At 39.9% G+C, this 24,797-nt stretch overlaps 1 protein-coding gene across 1 annotated transcript; it reads left to right on the top strand.

Annotated features, from left to right (window-relative positions):
* Positions 1-2,707: 2,707 nt before the first annotated feature.
* CASP2 (caspase 2) lies at positions 2,708-21,446 on the top strand. Its single transcript, XM_021549000.3, has 10 exons — positions 2,708-2,867; positions 8,660-8,827; positions 10,303-10,378; positions 11,745-11,839; positions 13,208-13,384; positions 14,499-14,627; positions 15,047-15,137; positions 18,644-18,793; positions 18,880-18,989; positions 19,561-21,446. Exons 1-10 carry the CDS (start codon positions 2,718-2,720, stop codon positions 19,693-19,695), a joined length of 1,281 nt encoding a protein of 426 aa, XP_021404675.2. The 5' UTR covers positions 2,708-2,717; the 3' UTR covers positions 19,696-21,446.
* The last annotated feature ends 3,351 nt before the right edge of the window (positions 21,447-24,797 follow it).

The following is a 24,797-nucleotide window of genomic DNA, read 5'->3' as shown; positions in this document are numbered from 1 at the left end:
ACAAAACAGAAATCAATGCAATGCCACACTGCTTTGACTTGGCAGATACACAAAACCACTGTGAGGAAAGTAAACCTCTGAAGAAGGACTGTAGGATGCAGCCAGAAGAATCTGCCTGGAAAAGTGGAGGAATAGAAATAACATTAAGCACATTCTGCCTGTGCATTGCAAACAGCAATATTGCTGAGTGCAGTGTGACTTCAGCCACCCTGAAATCCCTACAGAGAGAACAAGCCTGTGCTTCTTACCTTGCTGTTTTGCAGCAACACAAATTTATGGTCTGAGCTGTTTCTGTCCGTCTGCCACACCTGCTCCACATCCTCAACTGGGCTACATAAAAGTGTGACTGAGGGGAGAGTATCTGACTGCATCTGGAAGCTGGTACCACCTGATTCCTGTCACTTAGGGTTGAAAAGCTGATAGTATGCATCAAATGACTTCTGTTGTTCACAATGTTGTCATCCCACACAGCCAGTGGTGGACAAGAGGGAGATAAGTTTTTCCCCTGCAAGAAAGGCCAGCAATGGGATATATACACATGTAAGCATTCTCTGCTTGGACTTCATGGCTCTACAGCAGGGTTTATGTCTGCTGTATTACAGATGTACTCTAACAGATGGCATGAGACACTTTACTGTCATCATGCACAGAAAGGCCAAAGCTCCTCCAGTTCTCTGTGGGCTCTGAAGAGGTCCAGTCTGTCTGCCAAGGCAGTGGAGTGCCAGAGGACAACACTCCCAAGACATATTTGGCCTTCATCATGATGGTTCTGGGCTGTAGGCGTGTTCTAGCTATCACTGATCTCACTGATGCAGTGCCTTTTTAAATGGGTGAGCTAAACTGATCAGCTCTGCAGTGTCAAAGTGGTCTGCAGTATGCAAAAAGATGCATTTGCATCTAGTGAATGTCCAAATTAAAAAATAAAAATGCTGGAATGAATCTCCTGTGAAGAGAGCAGCAATCATCCCAGACTTGCTCATGACTGCATCTTTAATTCATATGAGGAACCATCAAACCATAGGCTAGAAGCAAATAAATTATTTCTTATTGTTTGATTCTCTATAGTTCAAGGGAGAAAAAAAATAAACCTTTTATGTTGTTTATAAATAAATAGGACTGCATTAAAAATTCCGGGTGGCATCATTAATTTTTCCTCTCAAAGGAAACACTCCACAAAGCCATGCTTTTGCTTGCATTCTGCTTATTTAATAATCTTGACTTAGAAAAGAGAGGATTTTCATTTCTGAATCAGCAGCTGAATCACTTTATTATCATTATTGATGAAGCAATTATGATACCTCAATCATGGAAGCATTAGGAGAGACAAACTTGCTGATCAAGGAAATGTGATTTCTTTAATGTCAATCACTACTTGCATTTCCCTCCTGTATCTGCTCATAGAAAAGAAAAACACCTCACCAAAAGGTGTCACCGGTATGTGACACAGGCACAGAAACTTTGAGTCTTAAATTGTGCAACTCAGGACTTGTCTGAGTACATCAAATTGCCAGGAGTCAGGAAGAAATTCAGGTGGCCAGCACAGACTAAAAACTAGCCAAAACAAAGACCAAAAATGTTACCCGTTATGATCAGTACAATTTTGTCTTCAATATTTCTAAAGGTTGGACTTATGTTAAGCTTTAGCAGATAGAATTCCTGTGCACCCGGACACATGAAATCAGTGTGCTAAAGAGTTATGTGCAGAAGCCATCTGAAGCTTTATATTACTTTTTTTGTTGTTGGGTTTTTTTTTGTTTGTTTTTTTTTGTTTGTTTGGTTGGTTGGTTTTTTGTTTGTTTGTTTGTTTTTTGGTTTTTTTTGTAAGTTGTATGAGGAGCAGCTGTGGGAGCTGGGGTTGTTTAGCTTGGAGAAAAGGAGGCTCAGGGGAGCCCTGAAGGAGGCTGCAGCCAGGTGGGGTTTGGTCTCTTCTCCCAGACAACCAGCAAAAGGGCCAGGGAAATTGGCCTCAAGCTCTGCCAGGGGAGGTTCAGGCTGGACACCAGGAGGAATTTCTTCTCAGAAGGGTTGTCAAGCATTGGAATGGGCTGCCCAGGGAGGTGACGGAGCCACCGTCCCTGGAGGTGTTTAAGGAAAGGCTGGACATGGCACTCAGTGCCATGGTCTAGTTGCCATGGTGCTGTTCGGTCAAAAGTTGGACTTGGTGGTCTCAGAGGTCTTTTCCAACTGATTTTTCCAATTTATTCTGTAACGACAGCTGAGAATTTGCTTTCGCTAGGGTGCTCGCTTGACCTTCCCTTTGTATTTCCCTTCGTGTTTCTCCGCACCATTCCTCCCTCCCTGTTAGTTACAGCACGTTGTCATTTCTGATTGCAGCTGATCGCCGCAGAAACCCTTCTCAGCAGAGGCAGAGAAACTAAAATAGGTTAAAAATATAAGATCAAAAAAACAACCCGGAGGCGCTGGGCTTCCCAGGAAAGCCGCAGCCCCGGCCCCGCAGCCCTGAGGGGGCGCGCGCAGCCCGCGCAGGAAGAGGCGGGAAAGCGCTCCCGCCGCGGCGGCGGTGACGTGCGGGCGGGAAGCGCGTCCCGCCGTTTGAATCGCGGGGGCCGCCGGGAGAAGGCGGGACGCGCGCTCTTTCCGCCCGCGCGTCGTCAGGCGGCGGCCGCGGCCCGCGGGGTCCCGCCGGCGCGGTCGGCCGGGGGCACGGCCGGCTCCTTGCCGCGGCGCCCGCCCGCGGTGCCCCCGCTCCTCCCAGGATGCTGGCGGCGTGCGGCATGCAGCGGTGCCACCAGGAAGCGCTCAAGAAGAACCGGGTGATGCTGGCCAAGCAGCTGGTGTTGAATGTGCTGGTGGAGCACATGGTAGAGAAAGATATCATCACCACGGAGATGGTGGAAATGATACAGGTACGCGGGTTGCCGCCTGCGCCGTGAGCTTGGTTTCTGGCTGAGCTCGGTGTCGTTCCTTGCGGTGGCGGCATGGAAAAAACTCACTTGTTACCTGCACGTTTCGGTGTGATCGCACTCAGAGGAGCTGCAGGGGTTTGGTTGCAGAGTGCAGAACTGTCAGGTGCTTTTGTAGGAAGGAAAAGTGCGTTTTTTCTAAGATTCCCTGTGTTCTCTTGTGCAGTTGCAGCAGGCTGCACTTAGTGGATCGGGTGGTAGCTTCCAGTCCTTTATTGCAGTTGCATGCTTATCTTATTTCTTCCACGTGTAGAAGCAGGAATAATATGTATTTCCAAAATAATACTCTGAAAATAAGTAAATGTATATGTTACGTGCCGGTTTGTTGTGGCACCTTCCACATAAAGAACAGGTGTTTCCTATATGTTTTTGTAAATTGCGTGAAGTGCATTTCAAGGCTCACTGTCAAATAACAAATGCTGTTTGTTTGTAGGGTTGTTAGTTTCCCTGTGCAGTGGGTACTGTGGAGAGAAGTCATTGGAAATAGCTTGGGATTTCTCCCAGAGGGATGCTAATGCATAGAACACTGTGCAGGATGAACATAAAGGTCTTCAGAGAAAGCAGGCTGGAAAGAAAGTGGTTGAAAGTGCACAAGTGCATGCCAGGGCTCAAGTAAGGAACTGAAGGAGTTTTTAGTCCCCTAGCAAAGTTCATGGTCCCATAATAAAGAACGTAGGCTGAAAAATAGGATTATGAACTGGTTTTTTGGGCATGAGTGTAGAAAATGCAAACCTGAGACTGATAAGGTTTTGATAGCAGTGAAAAGATAACTTCCTGATTAATTTTTGAGTCATGGTCAAAGATGATGTGAATCACTTTGCATACTTTGACGCAATGTCAAAGATAATGTTAGATGCCTCATAGGGCCTGTTAAGGATATCAGTGCTGGATTGTGGGAGCTCCAGGCAATCTCACCTGAAATAGCTCCCATCCCTAGTGGAAGAGAACAAAGATACCATGAAACACTGCAAGCCAGAGAATGAATCAAGGATTTTTCTGGGTTCGGGCTGGAGCAGTTAATTTCTTCATAGTAGGGGTATGGGGGTGTGTTTTGGATTTGTGCTGGAAACAGTGTTGTTAATGTTTTAGTTATTGTTGAGCAGTGCTGATCCAGAGCCAAGGCTTTTTCTTCTCACCCCACCAGCAATGCTGGAGGTGCACAAGAAATTGGGAGGGGCCACATCCGAGACAGCTGACCCCAACTGACCCAAGGGATATCCCACTCCATTTGGTGTCATGGTCAGCATGTAAAGGTAGGGGAAACTGAGTGACAGAGCATGGTACTAATCATGCCAGGGTCTTGGGTTTAATCTGTGTAGGGGCCATTCACTTAAGAGCTGGACTCAGTAGTCCTTGTGGGTCCCTTCCCACTCAGAATATTCTGTGAGTCTGAGTCACCACTGTGAGTGCTGGAGCCCTGCTGTCCTTGGAATGGCTGTACTCCTGGCCGCCAACAGGAAGTAGTGGATTAATTATTTGTTTTTCTTTGTTCTGTGGCTTTTGCTTTGCCTATTAAGCCATCTTTATCTCAGCTTTTCTCACTTTTATTCTTTGGATGCTCCCCACCATTCCACTGGGGAGGAGGTAATTGAGTGTCTGGTGCTTAGCAGCCCACAGGGGTTAAGCAGCAGCATTGCTGAAGTGTGAATGGTGAGTAGGGGTGGGCTTTTGATGGCCTGCACTTTGTCACCTAATAGGAAGCCGGGAGAAGGGAAGAAAAGGCAAAAAAAAGATCCTCTCAAACTTATGGTAGTGATAGAGAAAGTACTCTTTTTGGCAAGGTGCTGTTGTAGGGGAAAATTATTAAACTGAGACAGAAGGGAAGAAGTCTAAAGGAATCTTCCCCTCTAGATGTAATTGAGTAAAAGGGAATGCAACAATACTTAGTAGTGGGTTATCAGTAAGGAGAGAGGTGTTATGATGGATATGTCAGGTAAAGAGTAATAGCTCAGTGGAAAAATTATGCCTAATACAATAAACACACCTAATAAGTGCTTAAATGTGTATAAATAGCAGTAGCAGGCTGAGCAAGAGAACAGAATGACTTGAACTACTGTTTCAGGGCATTGATCTGGAAATTGCAACAAAAATAGAAATATGGCAGAGTTGGAAGGAAAGCTGGATCTGCAGATTATGCATTGTACTGGAAGGATAAAAATGAAGGGACTTTTTACTGAATAGTCCTAGACAGTGGTATGGAGAAAAAGTAAAATGTGTTTTAAAAAAAAATCACTTGAATGGAAAACACTGTCTTACCTTTTGATCTTCCTGTGGTAGGTCTGTAAATTTTTAATATTCTTCCTGTCTCTGGCTAATGTGAGGACAGGTCTTAGGAGTGCTGTTAAGTAGCCTGTTATTGAAAATGTATTGTGATGATGATTGCCAGGTACTTTAATGGAAACAGGAGGAGCCAAATGCCATTGTCTGATGAAAGAGAATATATTCTCCTGTATATATATGGATATTATAACTGACTGGTTCTATATATATCCTCCTGCACCCCCAATAAGTCAGAAAATAAAGATCTGGATACATAGTTATGTTTTAATCATCTTTTCTTAAAAACACAACGGTTACACTGGTCCTGTTGGCTTAATTTAAGGTAAACAAAAGAAGAAAATGGAAAATTTTCTGGAAATAGAAAATTCTGGAAATAGAGTGTTTAAGTAAATTTCTGTAATCTAAGGAAAGTGAAATAAGTCAAGGAGCTCAGGGAGATGAGCCATGACATTTTTTCCAAGTATGAGTTGTCAAACCAGTACTGAAACTTTACCCCAAGTAAGAAAAAGATGGGAGGGGGAGTGTGTTCCAGGAAGAGCCACTGAAGGCAAAGGTGGTTGAACTGGATGAGGAGCTCATAAGGAATATGAAGAGTAAGTAGAGAGTTTATAGGTGTACAACATTGGAGAAGAATCAGTAAGTAGAAGCTGCTTCCTTTGATGTCTGAAATGTGGGGAGATAGTAGGATCTGACAGCATTGAATTTAAATTAGGTCATTCAGAAAGATATTAAATCATGGGAGTTTTTTTCCACAATATATACTTTCAATAAAGTGTAAAGAAAAAAAGTGTGTTTACTTTGTAGTGAAAATGATGTTATAATTATCTAGGTGAAAACAAGAAGAGGGGGGTTTCAAACACGGGGGCAATTATTTTGGAAATAAAATGGGACAGTGGAAACAGCTGTTCTTAAGGCAAGCTCCAACATCTATTTGCATAAATGCCTTCTTGTCAGAGCATCAGATATTCTTCCAGAGCTCTGGGCTGCACTTTTAAAATTGCACATATGGTAGCAAGAGCTTTCTTGCTTTTTAAACAAATTGAGTACTCTGTACTGTAATCAAAGACTGAGATTATATATATACAGAAATTTAAATACTCTCTTGATACTAGATAGTAATGAAAGGATCACTGTTTTTGACAAGTGAGAAAAATTTGATTAGAATGTTTGTCAATTTTATATGCTTTTTCTATGGATTCTGCAGGTGTATAATAAGACTAATATGGAATTTTGACAGGACTTCAGAATTAATTTACAATTAGTTTCTGTTATGCCAATTATCAAACCCATCTAGAGGGGAAAGAAATAAATTAGGGATGTACTGGGAAATGAAATGAAAGAAGTTATCTTACTAATTTCTGAATGTTTGCTGAACATTATTTAGCATAACCAAAATGTGATGTTGAAGATGAAGTCATATCATGAAGCACAGCCCTTTGAGTGTTTAAGGAAGCATTAAGGAAGAAGTCTGCCAAAAGCTGACTGCTGTGCATACAAAGTGCAGAATATGAACATTCTGGAAATTTAACTTTTCAATAAAACTAACAATCTGGTTCTTGAAGTCAGTTTCTATTTTTAACTATCATTTATAGCTTAGTCACAGACTGTGAAAAAGATGAATGACTTTAGCTTGTCTCAAAACAGCTGCAAGAAGGAAGAAAAATTCATTAGCTACTTAAGAAATTAAGTCTCAATTTAATTTGTTAGTTACAATAAAACTCAGTGAGCTTACAGCAAGATACATATATATGGAGGTGGTTATTTTTGGCAACTAATGGAGCAGTGTTGCCAGGAGAAAGGTGCCTTCATACTTCTGGGAAGACACAAGTAAGACATCGTTATCAGCAATTCTAGTCAATAGTACTCTGAAAAGGTATATACACTGTAAAGGGAAAGAGGCCATTTATGGAAGAAAGTGACTTGTTTCCTGTAGCAAATCAAGACCAATTTATAGAAAGAAGTTTAATATATAAGGGAAAGGACAGAACACTGAAGCCAAGGAACACTGTTGATAAAAATAAATGCTCTTATTCAGTCATGAATGAATATTGGTCTGAAGTTCTAAATAGGTTTATAAACATTGATCAACAAGATTTTGCAATATCCTCCCAGACAATGTGTTGGGGCAAAACCAAACTATTTTTGACACTGAGCTTGATAATTATGAATTATACTAGATGATGTGATATCTTCTGTAGCAGAAGATTTACACATTTACCTCAAGGCTTCTTTTTTTTTCTGATTTTTCTGTGACTGTTGTATTGTTAAGCCTTAATTATATGTAACTCATCAGCTATTCCCAATTGTCCACTAAAAGGAGAGATCTCTGATCTAAGTGATAATTTAAAAAATACAGGATTAATTCAAGATAAATAGAATTAATTTCTGATACCCAGTGTTTTGGTACATGATTTTTGGTACGTGGTTTAGATTTCACAGGGAAGGGTATTATTGTATAAATTTTAAATTTTGTTGGCAGTTACTTGTTAATGTTCTAACAATTAGAACTTCTTGGCACTGTTCCATTTTTTGATGGTTACTTTTCCACATATACTAGTACATATTGCTTCGTTGGTCTAAGTATTTGTCTGTACATAGGAAATGCCATTCTGGAATTGACTGCATATAGTAAGTATTTTATTTAATGTTGGCTGGAGGATTTGACTCTCTGTTTGAGACCATAAACTATTGGATAATAGTGGAAGCATGTCTTTGAATTTGTGTATTCAGTGAGGAGAAGTAGATACTATTCCAGCAGTAACTGGAAGTAAAATTTGAGAGAAAATATGGTGCATTCAGGAACAACTGAGGGAGCTGGGACTGTTTAGCCTGAAGAAAAGGAGACTCACGTGTGATCTTCTCACTCTACAACTGCTTGAAAGGTGGTTGTATTCAGGTAGAGGTTGGTCTCTTTCTCCAGGCAGCAACTGACAGAACAAGAGGACAAAGTCTCAAGCTGTCTCAAGGGAAATATAGGTTGGTTATTAGGAAGAGGTTTTTTACAGAAAGAGTGCTAAAAATTCTGGAATGGTGTGCCCAGGGAGGTGATGGAGTCACCATCCCTGGATGTATTTAAAAACAGATTGGATGTAACACCCAGTGTTATGGTTTAATTGAGGTGTTAGGGCATGAGTTGGACTTGATGTTCTCTTCCAACCTAGTGATTCTGTAAATTCTGTATTACTGTGTATGGTCATGTATGAATTGTTGGCTTGTATTGTTGTCATATACTCTTGAGCAAATAGGAACAGAGGAGTGTGAATGAAATCAACTAGGAAGAGTATAAGAGTGATTCTAGCACAACTAAGCATAGCGGTGAAATGTTTTTCTGAAAAAAAAAAAAAAAAACAACAGCAAAAAAAAAATACCAACCAAAATTGTTCTGATTCATTGAAAGTTACTTATGTCAGGTGTTACTTGAGTATGGATTTTGGTTTTTTTTCCTCTGGGTTCAGGCCAAGTCTGGGAGCTTCGACCGAAATGTGGAATTCCTCAATTTGCTGCCCAAGAGAGGCCCCAATGCCTTCTCAGCCTTCTGCGAAGCTCTGCGAGAAACCCAACAGCAGCATCTGGAGGCACTGATCCTAAAGACAATGTCCAGCCTGAGCCATGGGATTGCAAGGGTACAGCAGTTTTAAAAAAATAGGATGGATGGCTTGCATTTCAGCTTGGGTTTGGTCACAAACGGAACTTATAAAATAGGGAAAACTCAATGGTTTACAAAGGATAGGATGGTTTTGTTGCAAGTTGAAACTTGTAGTAGCCTTAGCACAAGCAGAGAGGAAGAAATTTGGGAAGAAGAGAATTTTCATAAAGAATCACAAGGTAGAGGTTGGAAAGGGCCTCTGGAAGTCAACTCTTCCAACTTCCCTGCTCAAGTGTTACCTTTAGTAGGCTTCCAGGGTCACATCCAGGCAGTTTCTGAGTATCAGCAAGGATGGAGACTGCAGCCTCTCGGGGCGACCTACTCCAGTGCTCAGGCACTTCACAATAAAAAAGTGTTTCCTGATATTTCAGAGGGAGGCTCCTGTGTTTCAGTTTGTGCCCATGGCCTCTAGGTCTGTCACTGGGCACCACTGGCTCTGTCCTCTTTGCACCCTCCTTTTGGGTATCCATTCACATTGATAAGTTCCCCTTGAGGGGGGTGGGGCATCGCCTCCTTTCATCTCTTCTGCTGGCATCACTCCTCCCAGTGCAGCCCAGGGTACCAGCTGCCTTTGTGCCAAGAGTACATTGTTGACTCCTCTTTGGCTTGGCAATACCCAAGTCCTTTTCTGCCAAGCTGATTCCCAGCTGGGCGGCCCCCAGGATATATTGGGGCCCCAGGCACAGGACTTTGCACTTCTTTTTGTTGAACTGTACGAGGTTCTTGCATCCAACAAGTTCTTAACGGATGTGTGATCAGTAATCCAAAAATTGAAGGGAAAGTATTTTTTTTCTCTGAACTTTCTTGGTTTAATTTTCAGTGATTGTCTGAGTAGACTCTTAAGGAAACAAATATTTCTTTATTTTGTTATTTTTTTCATCTTTTCACTATGTGTAGGTAGTGTTTTACAAAAGGAAGAGTTTTGGAAAGATTCCATATTCTTAGTGCATTGGCAAGGACAGAAACTCTTAGTAAATATACTTTATAAAGAGGAAGAGAGAGCAAATACTTTTGAACAATTGTTCCCTTATTAAAATGTAAAATTTATCAGACTAGCCTTTTAATTTTTTGTTTTCAATTTTGCTTTACTATACAAACAATGAAATCTTGACAGCAGACATAAATATAGGAATCACAAGACAAATCAGGTTTTTGTTAAAACTGAGAAAGCTAAGATGACCCCAGTGTAAAGATTCTAAACTGAGGATTTGGGTAGAAGTGCAGATGATTAAAGAAGGGGAGGAGTCTTGCACTGAAAGTACTGCTGCTGTCTTGTTACAATGTTTCTTTTGGGAGGGACCATAATATTATATTTCAGTAATTTTAAGGTGTGTATATAAATGCATGTATCTTTTCTTCCATGATAGCTTTAGCTTTGTACTATAGAGAAAAAAAAAAAAAAACCAGCTATTTTGTGCTACTCTTTTTCACGAATTTATTGATGTCTTGTAGCTTGAACACTGTCATGAGTCAGATCTTCCATACCCTGCCAGTGAGTCCTGTAATTCAAAGAGACCCCGTTGGCTTGGTGAGTTGCACATGATTTGCTACCTGGTTGGCTCCTGCTGCTAATTTCTTAGTACTGTCTTAATGTGATTGTAGAAATAAGCTTGCCACCACTTTGCTTATCCAGGAATGCAAACTTGACAGTAAACTGACTATTATGATCAGAGAGGGTGCTTTGTACCACATGGGAAGAGATAACCAATACATTTTTCTTGTTAGTTTCATTTATTCTTATGGGACACTTTGTTGCTTAAAACAGTATATGTCAGTAGAATTCTAGACTTTGCAAAGATTTTCTTTAAGATCTGTAATAGAATTTCATTGAGCTAGTGTTCTTATAAGATACTGACTTCAGGCAGTATCCCTTAATCAAGATTTCCTTCTTAAAAGATTAAGGCTTTATATGTGTTACCTGTGTCCAGCATGGTTTTCTGTAGCTTCTGTCAAGTGCAGCAAATCAGCTTTTCATTAATATGCATTTGCAACTTAGACCAGAGGACTGGTCTAATAAACATTGGTTGGAATGAATCTCCTTGTTGGTTTTTATGTTGTTTCTTGTAACGCCTGGAGTACTTTTTCCCTAACCACAGGTTTACCTTTATGCTGGTTACTAGGAGCTCTCTCTGGTATTAAAGAACAAGTGTCTAATTTTTGGAAACTTTTTATTTATGTGCAAGGGTTTTAGGTTGGGTTGTTTTGATTTTTTTAGAGCATATGTTCCTCCAACCAGGAGAGCCATGCCTCAAAAGGCTGAAAGAGGATTTCAGAAGAGATCGTGAATGTCATTAGCTCAGTTTCTTCGGTACAGAGGAGTGAGTGTGTCTGCAAATGGCAAATAGTTGATTATCATTCCCCTCATCTGCTGTTATCCAGAGGAAAGTGTTCAAAGGCAGATGAAAAAAGAAAAGGTCTTTGCACTTTATGAAAGTTAAAATTGTCTTGTTTGATCACTTATGCATGTGTTCAGCATGGGAGGCCTTTTATGAAAGGAAAGAACTATTCTGTTTGAAATTTTCTAGCAACATTTTGTCAGCCAAAGTCTAAAAGTAAGAACATACTGTGCAAAATAGCAGAAAGCACAACAAGGATCTTAAATTAGATGAGAATTCTGTTTTCATACTCTGTAGACTAGGCCTTAGATAAGTCTAACCCACATACAAGCAAAAATAAAAGCTGTCAGTTAAAATAAATAAAACAAGTATATCATTACAGTACTTTTTTTTTCTTCTGTGTTTCATTTTGTGTCAGTAGCCCTGATCAAACAAAATTTTTGGAGGTATGAAATATGCATAAATGAATGTAGTTCAGAATTGGCAAGTTACTACTTTAATGCAGAGGCTTTGTTTCTGAAATTTTTTATTTTTATTGATATATTTATTTTTGCACAGAACCAATAGAACATTCCTTGGATAACAGAGATGGTCCCTCAATTCCTCCAGTGAAGTATTGCACTCCTGAATTTTATCACAATCATCAGCACTTGGTAAGTTGGCAGAGAAAGTCTGAAGATGTGAGATGTTTGGATCTATCAGCTGAATATATGCCACTTAGGATTGAGTTGAAGTGTTTCACTGGGATGCAGATCAAGGTTGTGCTCTTGGTGTAACTGAAAGGTGTTACCAGTCGTGCTCCATTTGATGTGGTTCTCATTTACAAGTGTCAAGAAATCCCGAGAAGTTCTGTAACTCTAAACAAATCTGCCTCTGTTTTTTGATCATGAAGAGCATGGTGGAATGACTTCTGTACTATTGCTCTCTGTGAGCTGTCATGTGTTATTGCCTCAAGTTTATTTTTCTGTGTCCTCATTTTCTTTAAGATGACAAACCCTGTAAATTACTTTAAGATAGTAGAACAGTGTTTTCAACTAGTAAATTGCCTGTTTTAATTGTCAGCTGTACCCAGTAGAATCCTGAGGCTTAAGAACCAGATCAGGATTATGTGTTAGAATTCTACCTGTGGGTAGAACAATTTGAATTTCTAATCTTCTGCTGCAGTGTTTGGAGTTATATATGAAGACTAATTACTTTTTGTTGATTCTGTCTGTAAACAGATTGTGGTGGAGTGGGCTTAAGTAAAAATTACTTTGTGTTGTGAGATAAACACTTCATTAGGGTTATACAATGTCAGAAGCTCTATAATATAATGAAACGGAGGTTTTGTTTGTGTGTTGGTTTTGAGGGGTTATTGTTTTGGGGGTTTTTGGAACTGTCTGTGGGGGTGACTTGATTAATAAGCAGTGCCAGTGTGAGCTTGACTAAGCTCCTTTTACATCTGTGCCTGGATACTCCTTATTTGATATTCTCCTTTAGTATTAAATTTTACTTCTAATTTACAGGAGTAATAGTAAGTGAATTACTATTGATTTGTTGTTGTTAAAGTGGCAAAGACAGAGAGGGAACTTAATCTGAAGGCACCCCTCTTAAATTAGATCTTTTGCCAGTTGCATAATTTTGAAGATCAATGGCTGACAGTCCCTTGCTGTTACAATGACACTCATTGCTATTTTACATCTTCGCTCCCAACAGCAATTAAGAAACGTTAGCTAAATTTTGCGTGGTGTTGTCCTTTGATGGGAGTGACACAAATATATGGGGCCCTGCTGGGGTAAGGAAAGGGGAAAAAGTTAACAATATCTAATTCACAGTTTGAAATGGATAAGTTGTGTTTCTTTTAAAATTAGGAATAAGGCAAGGCAGTCTAACTTATTAATAATAGTAATGTAGCATTGTCAGTTGTGGAGGCTGGCAAGCACAGGCGTATCAAGTTGGTGTGGAATGATGGCTGTTCTATTCTAACACATCATTATTTCCTTGTGTAGTCTAAATTTACCCATTTTTAATCTTCCTTTCAGGCATACAAGCTGACATCAGAGCCCCGAGGCTTAGCACTGATCCTCAGCAACGTCCGTTTCAGCAGCGAGAAGGACCTGGAATATCGCGCAGGGGGAGACGTGGACTGTGCTTCCCTGGAGATGCTTTTCAGGCATCTTGGGTATCAAGTCACTGTTTTTTGTGATCAAACTGCACAGGTAAGGGGGTGATCCCAGTCCTTCACAGCTGGTGTGGATGAGTTTGTTTCTTAATTGTCTCAAGAGGTTCCCTTTGGTACGTAGCTGAGCTTTGAAGATACAAATTATCACTTAAGAATAGAAAATGAGGCTAAACACAATGATGTCTGTTCTCATAGTGATCAACATGAGAAAGCTTGGAAGGCTGAGCTCTTCTAGTGAATAGTAGTATGGCAAAGGACTACAAGAAGACTACTACTCTGGTCTGACCATAGTGCAAGGGGGAAGACTTTTGAGACCACACCTGGCATGTGTGTTAAAAGCACAAATGAATGAAGTCTGCTGTTTACTCTAGATAGACTTTCCAAGTGTTCTACTCTCCTAAAAGTTAAACTTTGCAAATATTTGATGTAGTCTTTCATGGTATGATGTTTTCATGTCCTTTCACTGATGAAGTCAGTTTGCATCCCATTTATCAGTCTATCCGTGCAGTTCAGTTCCACTCTTTCAGTCTTCACTAAAAATGTGTATGTGCTTCACTTAGGAAAATTGGTTGTATTCCATGACTATCTTAAGGCATTCTCCTTAGTCTCCAGCATAATTTGATCTTAGTCCTTTTAAATCCCTATGAATTCTAGTGATACAGGACCTGTTAAAGAGTGTTTTTTTATTCAAGAACAGCTTTTGCAACATTGATGGAAGGTATTTGCATCTGCCTTGTTGTCAGAGTTCCTGAAGTTTTCCAGTTTAAATTTTGACTTGAACACTAGTGTCTGAATCCCTGAAGTCCCAGAGTATGTGTCTGTTAAGTTGCTCCAACATCCCAGCCAGATTCCAGTGTCAGTGTAAAATATCACTTGTAAAATATCACTCTGCAAAATATCACTTGGTTTCCTCTGTTGGCCCAAGTGATTCCTGCTTCACAGTGTTATATTTAGGACTGAACATTGCATAAAAGATCAATAATATTTTGCCTTTTTTTTTTTAATAGAACACATCTTCTTCATGTAAATTTGATGTGTGTGGGGGTTTGCTTTGTAACCAGAGGGCCATTTGTGTTCTTCCCAGAAAATTGATTCACTTTCCCTATGAAAGTCTGGAAAGCTTTGAACTTTTTTTTTTCCCCCTATTCTAGGAGATGCAGAATGCATTGGAGAGATTCTCCAAGCTGCAAGATCATCGAGATGTGGATTCCTGCATTATAGCTCTGCTTTCCCATGGTGTGGAGGGTGGGGTTTATGGCAGTGATGGCAAACTACTAGAGGTATGTCCCTGAGTCCTAGTCTCTTGTTGTAGGTTATCTCTAGGAAAGTAACCATGTTCAAAAAGGGGAAAAAAAAAAAAAAGACTGAGGATTCACATATTTTAAAATAGAAGAAAAGTAAGGGCTGGAGGGAAGAAAAGGGCAGGGGGCTGTCTGTGAGAGGTCTGGAAAATGAAAAATGGCAAGTAGGAGAAATTATCTCTCTGTATAAATACCAGGTAGAGTTCATGAACTCAAGCAAGTATGAACCTGGGGAGAGGGTGGAGAAGGGATGTGTTTGTCACACACTGAGTCTGCAGATAAAGGAGAGGATTACCAAGACTGGTGAGGTCATAAGCAAAAGACAGGGAAACAAGGTGAGACTGGGTTTGGCTTACAGAAGACTACAGTGAAGAAATTTCCTCTCTTTCTTCTCTCAGTTGCAGGAGACTTTCCGGCTCTTTGATAATGCAAACTGCCCAAATCTCCAGAATAAGCCAAAAATGTTCTTTATTCAGGCCTGTCGGGGAGGTGAGTGCCCAAACACTGAAAGCCATGTACTTGGCATGCCATTAAGGCTCATTTTGCACACATGCACACCCTCACATTCAACTTGCTGTCAACTTTCCTCTTTGCTTCTCTCAGGTGTAAGTGGGACCCATATTCACCTCCCTCTGCCCTGCTGCTGCCACTGCATCTGTTGCTCTGTAAGTGTCTTTAGCTCTGCATGAGGTGTGTGCATTGACTTGCAGACCCCAGAGCACCTTAGTGACATAAAGCTCTGTCATGTCCCACTCATACCCCGAGGCTTCCTCGTGCTGTGCCTGCAGTAGGGGGAGTGGGGCACATGATGCACAAATAGCAGCACAGCATGGAGCAGTACACTAGCGCTGGAGTCTTGCTGAGGTCCTGTCTTTCTCTGGATCCTCAATGTGTTGTGTCTCTTGTGGTGGTTTCTTGAGCTGTCAGAGCTGCTTCCAATTATTTTTAGGGTTTTGTCTTCTTCCTTTAACTTAGCCTGCTTTCAGCCTCAAATGACCTTTCCTTGCATCCTTTTTGACATACTGCTGTTGAATTCTTTCATGCTGTTGTTCAGAACTCTTTTCATGATTCTTATAGGCTTGTTCTTCTTCTATGCTTTGTGTACCTTTTTTTAATGCTGCTATTCCTTTTCCTTCCTTTTTTAACTAAACAAACACATCTGTAACTACCTTTCAGATCTGCTAATGACCAAATTTTTCCCTCTAGTGTTTGGACTCTGTAAAATTGCAGATATTCCAAAGTGAAACTCTGTCTTACAGTTTCTTCTTTTCCATTGTGATAGAGAAGTTTTCCTAGTGTGTATGCTTTCCCCCCTGCTTTTCCCTTGTTCCTCACAGTTGTCTCCCTTCTTTCTCATTTTTAGCAAGCTTTAAATTTTGTCCTCTAGTCTCTACTCTTGTTTAATACCAATGGAGGGAAAAGCCAAAACTATTTCAGTGATCAGAAATACTTAATCCTTTTAAGCATTTGGGAGTATTTTAACATGCATGTTTACAATATTAATTGAATCTGATTATTTTCCTTATGTGAATGACCATTTAGATACTCTTGAACAAATGTGAATGTGCAGACTCAGAGTGGAAATAAGTGTAATAAGCCAGAATTTTCAGCTGATCTCATTAGGTAATTATGTTTATTTGGCTGTAATGTTACCATAAGGAGTCTGTTAAGACTAACAAATCAAGTTTGGCCTTTGTATTGCCAAAAAAGTTGCCATTAAGGAAGAGTGGTAAAGCTTGCTATGCACAATGCTTTAGATCTAGGATATTGTGATAGACAAAGGATTAAGATACCTAAAAAAATGGAAGGAAAAATTCAATTTAATAAAAAAACAGTAAAGAAGGCAAACCCCTGCTTTGTCTAACTTGTTTTAAACCTTGATTAATAGTTGGAGGGAAAAGCCAGTTACAGAGTAATTGGAACTGTCCACAGAAATGTGCATCCTTTAGACAGCATTAAAAGGACTGTATAAATAACATTGTCAACTTTGAAATAGTAGTCAATCTATGTGTGCCATGCAAGTTAGCTGGAACTAGTTGTAACAAGATGAGAAATACTAAGTTACTCTTCTTCTCTAACCTTACATTGTAGGCCTGCTCTATCTTCTATTAATGACACATTTTTTAAATTAGATAAGGAAATGTTGGTACAGTCCTAATTCCCAATGAGTTTTTGGCGGGAGTCCACTAAAGAAGTTAAAGTCCTCCACCTACAGTCATGGATCAAAAACCAGTGGCAACAGAAAACAATGGGAAGAGTTTAAGTGTGGCATAAAATGAAACTTTGAAGTTGCTTCGAATCTGTGTTTAATGTAGTCAATTCAAAAGAGTGAAAAATTATGCTAACAACTGGGTAGTTAGCAGTTATTTAAATTAATTGGCAGAACAGCTGTCTGGAAGCTTCAATACAATTTAAACAGACTAGATGAATCTCTGGCAGTGGTTCTATAAATTAGAGGCTAAGTATGCAAAGGGTTAGTGCTTTACACATTTTAGTTAAGTTGATTGGAGTGGTGTTTGAAGATATGCACAAGAAAGATTTGTAATTCTGAAGCTTTAATCAAAAAAATTTTGATTTTATACATAATGGGGTGATGACAGTGTGAATAATAGAGTTTGACAGTAAAATTACCTGAGTCTTCTGAAATAAAATGCACTGTGAACAGTACACTAAATTTTTAAAAAGACAGAGAACCGGAAGGATTTGGAGAAGTGTGATAAAACACATTTAAAAAGTGTGGTTAAAAATGAAAAAAAAAAAAAAATTGCATTGCTACCCTAAAGAGATGAGAAAGGAACTTAATGGAAGCCATTATGAAATTCTGAGTTATGGAGACTTTCATTCTAGCTTGTTTCAGACAATCACACCCCTCCCACTACTGTTTTCTTTTTAGAGGAAAAGAACAATGTTTCTGACTTACGAGCTGACCACTTTCTGAGCATAATTATGAGATGCCACCTGTGCCACTGCCTGTTGAAGGGTTAGAAACCCAAATGTATTATTTAGGCATGAGCTATTCAATAAAAATTGAGAAACATTTTAGTAGGAAGGCCTCTGCAGTGGACACTTAGGCCTCGTAACTCTAGACTCTGATTCTGCTGTTAGGAAGAAAGAATAATAGATTCTCATCTTAGAACAAAAGAAAACAAAAAGGCAAAAATATATGGAAAAATCTTTCAAATGTTATTTTCATTTTCTTGCAACACAGCTGGACTATCAAAGTTACCACCACTAAGCCATTAGTTGAGATTATAATGGAAACTCTGCATCATGCAGAAAACCAATTGAGAATATCTACACTTGCATAATACATACTAATGAATCCTGGAAAGGGCATTCAATGCTCTCCAGGTTTTAAACTAATCTCCATGGACTGGAAGTCTCTCTCCTGTTCGGGTTCCAATTATTTTGTGTTTTTCTGCTGCACAATTTATGCTTTTAATTGAAAAAAGCAGTATTGTAATCAGGTTTTAGAACTAGGTGAGATACTTGGTCCAGGTTTTCTACCTGTCCTGAGTGTAGATCTTAGCAACCAAAATTACAGCTCTTGTTTGAGTTCTCCAGTAAATAGACAGTTAGCATTGTAAAGGGCACTAGACATTTTTGGATATTTTCAAGGTAGGTATGAGTGGAAAATAAAAATTTAATAGGTAGGCATCAAATACTTCCATGAATGGTGGAGAGCTAACAGAAACTTCCTGCTTTCATGGTTATCCCATGATCTGTGCAGGAAGTGGTGGGAGCAGAAATCAGCAGGCAGACCACATCAGGTTAGGTTAAGCAGGTGCAGCAGTTTGGTGCCTGCATTAGTTTGTGCAGAAGAACTTTCAGCTGAATTTAGAATAGCTGAGAAAGCCTAAAATTAATGCAAAAACTTTCTGCTTGACAGTAATTGTGGCACTACTGACCACAAAACTAAGTAAGTACAGGGAAGCTACATCCAGTAGTTCAGGATAATTTCTTCTCCCTTTCTCCCTCGTTTCTTGCCACCACAGATGAGTTGGACCGGGGAGTGGATCAAAGAGATGGCAAAGGACGGTCAGATTCTCCAGGCTGCGAGGAAAGTGATGCGAACAAGGAAGAAAGTCTGAAGCTGCGGCTGCCCACGTGCTCAGATATGATCTGTGGATACGCTTGTCTGAAAGGTACCAGCCCCTAATTGTTTGGGCATAAGGAAGTTTCATGTGTCTGTGTTCCCCAAAAGTCTTCATGGTGGACATTCTGTCGCCAGGCACTGCGGCCATGAGGAACACCAAGCGTGGATCCTGGTACGTCGAGGCTCTCACCTCGGTGTTTGCAGAGGACTCCCAACACACCCACGTGGCTGACATGCTGGTGAAGGTAAAGGGCATTTACTCTCCCACTCCTACCTGGTTTTTGAAGGGCCTTCCATTGCTTCAGAATGCTAGGACTCATCTAGTACTATTAAAGCACTTATTCTTACCTTGTTTGTAGCAAAATTATAATTCTGTTTTCGTTCTTACTTATTTATATACAGTTACACAGCAGTTTAGCCAAGTAAAGATGCTCTTTCTTTGACTCCTTCTGTTTCATTGGTGTGGTCGCATGGTGAACTTGCAAGTAGAGTTCATATTGCTTGCCAAGAATTACTTTTCTTCTATAGAAATAGCTTTTTCTCAGATGAATTCATTCCCTTAACATGCACACAACACAGCTGCAAAAGAAGGTAAAGTTTGAGAAAGTGGAGGAAGAGGTAGTGAAAAAAGAAGTGTAACCGCAGCAATTTGAGCTGCTGTGGAACTGTACCATAGTTCTTTATCCTTCTTATAATTAGGAGACTACTTAATGCATTAAACAGAAATATCTGCAAGTACAGAAAGAAATTACATTTTTCTTCCTTCTATCTTTTTAATCCTTCTAGTCACTTTAATTTTTTTACTCTCACATCTAGGTGAATAGGCAAATCAAGCAACGAGAAGGTTATGCCCCAGGCACCGAATATCACCGCTGCAAGGAAATGTCGGAATATTGTAGCACGCTCTGTCGGGATCTTTACCTGTTTCCTGGCTATCTACCAGGAAAATAACCTTGCCAGCTCTGTTTGAAGAGAGATACTGCCAAAGCTGAACTTTGACTGTGGATATCTGTTTTCACTCTTATGAGCTGTGCCATCAGATGTGCAAGCAAGGAGTGCCAGTCTAATTCTTTATGGGCTTTTCTAAAATAAACTGGCAACTCTCCTTGTAATTTGACTCAGTTCAGGGTTTAAAATTCTAATATCCCGATTGGCTCTGCATGTATAGAAAGTGATGGAAAGAGGATCAGCATTGGAACTGGAAAGAAGTGGGAACATCCATTGGAAGGAGACGTAAGGACATTTGTGAACAAAGTGAATGTGAAAATGGAAATGGACTACTAAGCCTTTCTGAAATGAAAATCAGTCAAAAGATGCTACTTATGCTTGTACTTCAACAATTTTAAGTACTTTCTGCATGGTTATTCTTACAGGACAGTTGATTCCTGTGCACATTAGAAAAGGGCTCCTTATGAAGGAGAATCTTTTCCCCTCTCTAAAATGGAAGGTTATTGTTCTCAGTACTCAACACTTTCCATTTTGATCACGTAAAAGTCTATTTTTCTACATTCCTTCTATAGCCAAGTTATCAAGAGAAATACAAGGTATCCCTATCAGCAAAACATGTAGAGACTTGGACAAATATGCCTGCATAAAATGTCCCAGAAATAGTTTTGAATCTAGAAATTCTAGATTAACTCCCCTTAGTCCCAAGAGTGAGCAACTGCATGAAGTATTCCTTTTGAGGAATTTGTTTGCCATAGTACTTAGTTGTCACATTCGACATTCAGTCCACCAACTTCTCAGGAGTCTATAAATTGCACTGTACAACTGAAGCCCTGAAACTCCACAGCCTTGTACAAGAGGTTCTTTTGTCTTTTTAATTAACGAAAATATTCAAGGCAGCTTTTTACAGTCTAAGCATGTTGCTTGGATTATTTATCACTGCATTATTTTTCCCTTTTAAATGAGAGGGAAGAATTTTACATTATTATCCTGTTCTGTGATTTTTCTTTCTTAATCCATGATCATTTAAAAGTATAATCTATCACTTGTTTTATAAATTTCTTCCATAGCCTCTTTATACTGTTATTTGTGTTTTGCTGTGTCCAACTGCAGTTACTCCCACTTGATGTGATGTGGGAGATGGGCATTGTTCTCTTTTTGTGGTAGAGCCTAAATCCTGAGATACTGGATTACGTATGGACTACAGGTGGCTCACTTCAGTCTCTCCATTTTGTAGCACTAAGTTGGCATAGTTCCTGGCTTTTTTTTTAATGTAAGTATGGCTTTTAAAATATATTTTTCAGGATAGGATTATGAATGGGAAGCACAAAGGTATATGGAGGGAGGCTAGAAAACTAGGCATGTGCTCTTTTTATTATTCTGCCTAGTAAATGAAAGCTGTGTTTCCTCCAGCTGACAAAGGTGCAGCATTAATGTGTATTTTGCATTTGTCCTACACGCAATGTGATGTACAGAACAAGAATCATAGTTGCCAATTGGTGCCTTACTCTGAGGTCTAATATACCAGTTTGGGGGCTCATGTACCTACTGGAGTATGAACACTGTCTTCCTGAGTGCTCCCTCTACAAAATGGTGCAATATTTTACAGATAGGTTTATTGATGAAGCAGTCCATTCTGATGGACTAAATTTCTGTAGGATTGCATCAAGTTGCATTATCACTGCCACTTTTATATATCTTTTTATACACTTGTATTTTACTGCCTTGAGGTGTCAAAATAAAGGATTTTTGTTTGATTAATCTGTGCAGTGTCTTCCATTTGGAGAATTAGACCTCTGCAGAAATTGAGGTTATACATTAAGAGAATTTTGTGTCATTTCTTGAGATACCACATCCCAGAGGGGGTTTTGAACTCTCAGGCAGAAGCCTGCTACTTACAGCTGCAACCACTATGAGCTGCTTGTAAATTTTGGTAGTGCTTGGGCCAAACAAAGATTGTTACATTAATAAAGAGAGATGAGGCTGAACCATCAAGTAGGAGGCTGATGCTGTGCTTCAGCAGATAAAATACTGATGTTGGGAAAAATTTTGGCTTGGTGTTTTTGAAGGAAAAGTTGGTGTCAGAATGAAAGGTTCCTGGAAAAAAGGAGTCCCAGAGGAAGAGACTGAAAAGAAAGTGAAGATACCATCAGTCAGAGAGATTCTGGAAGTGGAGGAAGGTCCAGGGGATCAGAGAGCTGCATGTGAAGGGATGCCAGGGAATGCTGAGAGGTTCGATGCATAAACTGCAAGACTTGTAACTGGGAGCAGCTGTCCAACACAGAACTTTCTGTTCTACCTTCACAGAAGAATCATGATCTTACTGCTGGGCAGAGAAGCTAAGGTCAAAGTAATGCACCTGGGAGAAAATCAAGTAGTGTGAAATAGGAAGGTAGAAACTCTGTTCTTGTAAGCTCTAAAAATAATCCCCAGCCTCCAGATTCACTATAGGTTCCTATTTACCCTGTTTTATCCATGACACCTTGAAGAGTTGTTTCCTGTCTTCGTGATCTCTATAGTGAAAGAGTACATTGGTTTATTAAAAATACGGGATTCTGTTACAGGACATCTAGTACTGACATTAGAGCTGGAATTGCCAACATCTACCTGTGCAGAAAGTGATTCTAGTAAGCCAGAAGATGAAGTAAACAAGATGTTTGCATTTTCATAGGTAAGTTTAGAGCTACTAGCATAGTTTAAAGAATTACTTTTTATAGCTGGGGTAGCAGGGCAATGTTAACAGGTTCACATTTTGTCTGGAAACCAGAAGAATAAGGTTGAGGGTTTTCTTTGAGATGGGGAATGAAAACAGTGAACCCAATGTAGACAATGTATCCTAAAAATCTTGATTTGCATGGGAATCACATTTATTAACAGAAAAATTCAGTTAATAAATACAATTTTAATTCTGAACTGGTTTTATTCCCCTATCTGTGATTAGTAATAGATAGTCAAATGATTTAATTTTGTACAAATAGTCATTGATCCCCTTAAAAATAAGAATGTACAGAATGGTATTGAAAGAAAGCATATGATTCCAAAACATCGAAAGGTTTGGCTAAGCAATCTATAATACATCTTACAAAATTTATGCCAGGCTGAGGCTCCTGACATGGACTGTACCTGTCTTGTATAATTTCTTCTCGCCCCTCAGGGTATGAGAATTCTTCACTATATCACAACAGTAAATTATTAAGTTAGGAGAAGGAAATGCAAGAAGATACTGTTATGTAATCGATTATGTCAGCAGCGTATGCATAGAGAGAACAGTTTCTTTAAAAGGAAGGGAATGAAATGGAAATCTCCAGAGAAGTTACAATCAACTGCTGTCACAGGATCAGCAGCTTTGGTGAGTCTGTTTCACTAGGAATGAGAGCTATGTCCTACTCAGTGCCATTTGGCCTGCTGTTGCTGATTTTGCTGCTTCTCATAGAATTCTTTTCTGTCGAAGTTTGATATTCTTTTGTTTCCATTCATCTGCATTTGTTATTTGTTTATGGGAACTGCTATGTATAACTTAGTCTTCAGACTGTATTTTTGCACAGACCGTTTTGCCTGCATGCACAAATTCTTAAGATGACATCTGTGTAATTTACTGCATATTTCAAAGAGCTCAGTGTTGCACTCAGATTTCTCTGACTTAGAAAAGTAGCTGGAACTGCTGTGGTTTAGGCAGGTTTTTTTTTTTTTAAATTTTAATTTTCCTTTGGCACTCCTAAAAATGTTTATTTGCAGCTGCAAAAAAAAAGGAGCAACAGCAACACCTGCCATAGAAACCATGTTCTGACAAAGGTAAAGTTCACACTGCATTGATAAAATACTTGGATTTGGATTTAGATTTGTTAGGTGCAGGTGGTAAAGAAAAACACAAACTTACTAGCTGTTGGTATTCGATCACTTGTAAAGGGATGAGAAAGAAAGGTTACATCACACTGAGCATAGGCTTAAGCTTTCTAAATGGATTTACACAGAAATAAACACTCAAGGAATTTTATAAACTGCCACTGCCTCTTGTAAGTCTGGCTTGGTTATTCGTCCTGCCCAGTCCAGCAACCCTGGGCTCCATGTGTTAACAGCTGACCCAGGACATTTGCTGGTCCCATCCTAGAGGCTGGAGTGGACACTGCTCCACTCCTGTTTTTAAGACCTGGATGCCAACACCCCTGGTGTGACCAGTTCTTAGCGCCAAGTCCCCTCACACAGGTCTGAACTGCAGCATGCCAGATGCTTATTTAGTTGGTCCAGAGAGCTGTGGCTGCTCCAGCTCCTGTTGCTGAGTCTACACTCGCTGCATCTCCTGTCCCCAGTCTGCATCCCAATCTGACTGCAGTTGCTGGGCCAGATTCACTCATGCCCGTCTCACCAGCTGTGGGCACCTCAAACTTGCAGCACTCATGTATGTGGGATAATGAGATTTCATGGACAGATACTTAAGAAAGCATTTAATATGAATATAGGACAGACACTGACCAGACTTGGTTTTCATTAAGGCTGTCCTTTTCCATCTATTCCCCTCATTATTCCTTCCCAGCCATCTTCCTTAACAAGTTTTGCATAGTTCCACAGACCTAGTTCAAATCCTTATGTGCCTTGTTTCCTCCTTTGCAACAGTTTCAAACTCCAAGCTAGCCCTCTCCAAAGGTGTGAATGTACCTTCTTAATGGCCTGTCAAATAGTGACTGTAGACATTTGGTCTTTTGCATGATCTCTGCTCCCCATTGTCCCTGAGTTCTGGGTGGTTTTATTTCTAGCTTCCCATCTTCTGCATTGAAAAGCTTCCTGGCTGGATAACCTTAATAAAGGCAACACTTTCACCTTTCACATGCTCTTACAGAACTCATTTTTATTTAGTGGGAAAACCAGCTTAGGAAGTGATGATGCTGCGCTAAGTAACTGCTTTCATAGATACAGAATTTTTTCCCTCAATGAAAAGCTTTACAGAGATCAGCTGATAGGGAAAAAAAAAAAACCCAGCAGTTTTCTGTGAGAAGAACTGTGGCCTATATTATCTGCTTCATTCCCCACAAACTTCTGTGCTTGCTGCTGCCTCAGGGTACAGCAGACAGTAGCTGTGACTCAGCTGAGGACATAGCTGTTGCCACAGCTGC

The sequence above is a fragment of the Lonchura striata genome, chromosome 2 (assembly GCF_046129695.1).
Source record: "Lonchura striata isolate bLonStr1 chromosome 2, bLonStr1.mat, whole genome shotgun sequence".
Lineage (NCBI taxonomy): Eukaryota > Metazoa > Chordata > Aves > Passeriformes > Estrildidae > Lonchura > Lonchura striata.
Note: the sequence above shows the minus strand (reverse complement) of the source record. Positions and strands in the feature narration are given on the sequence as shown.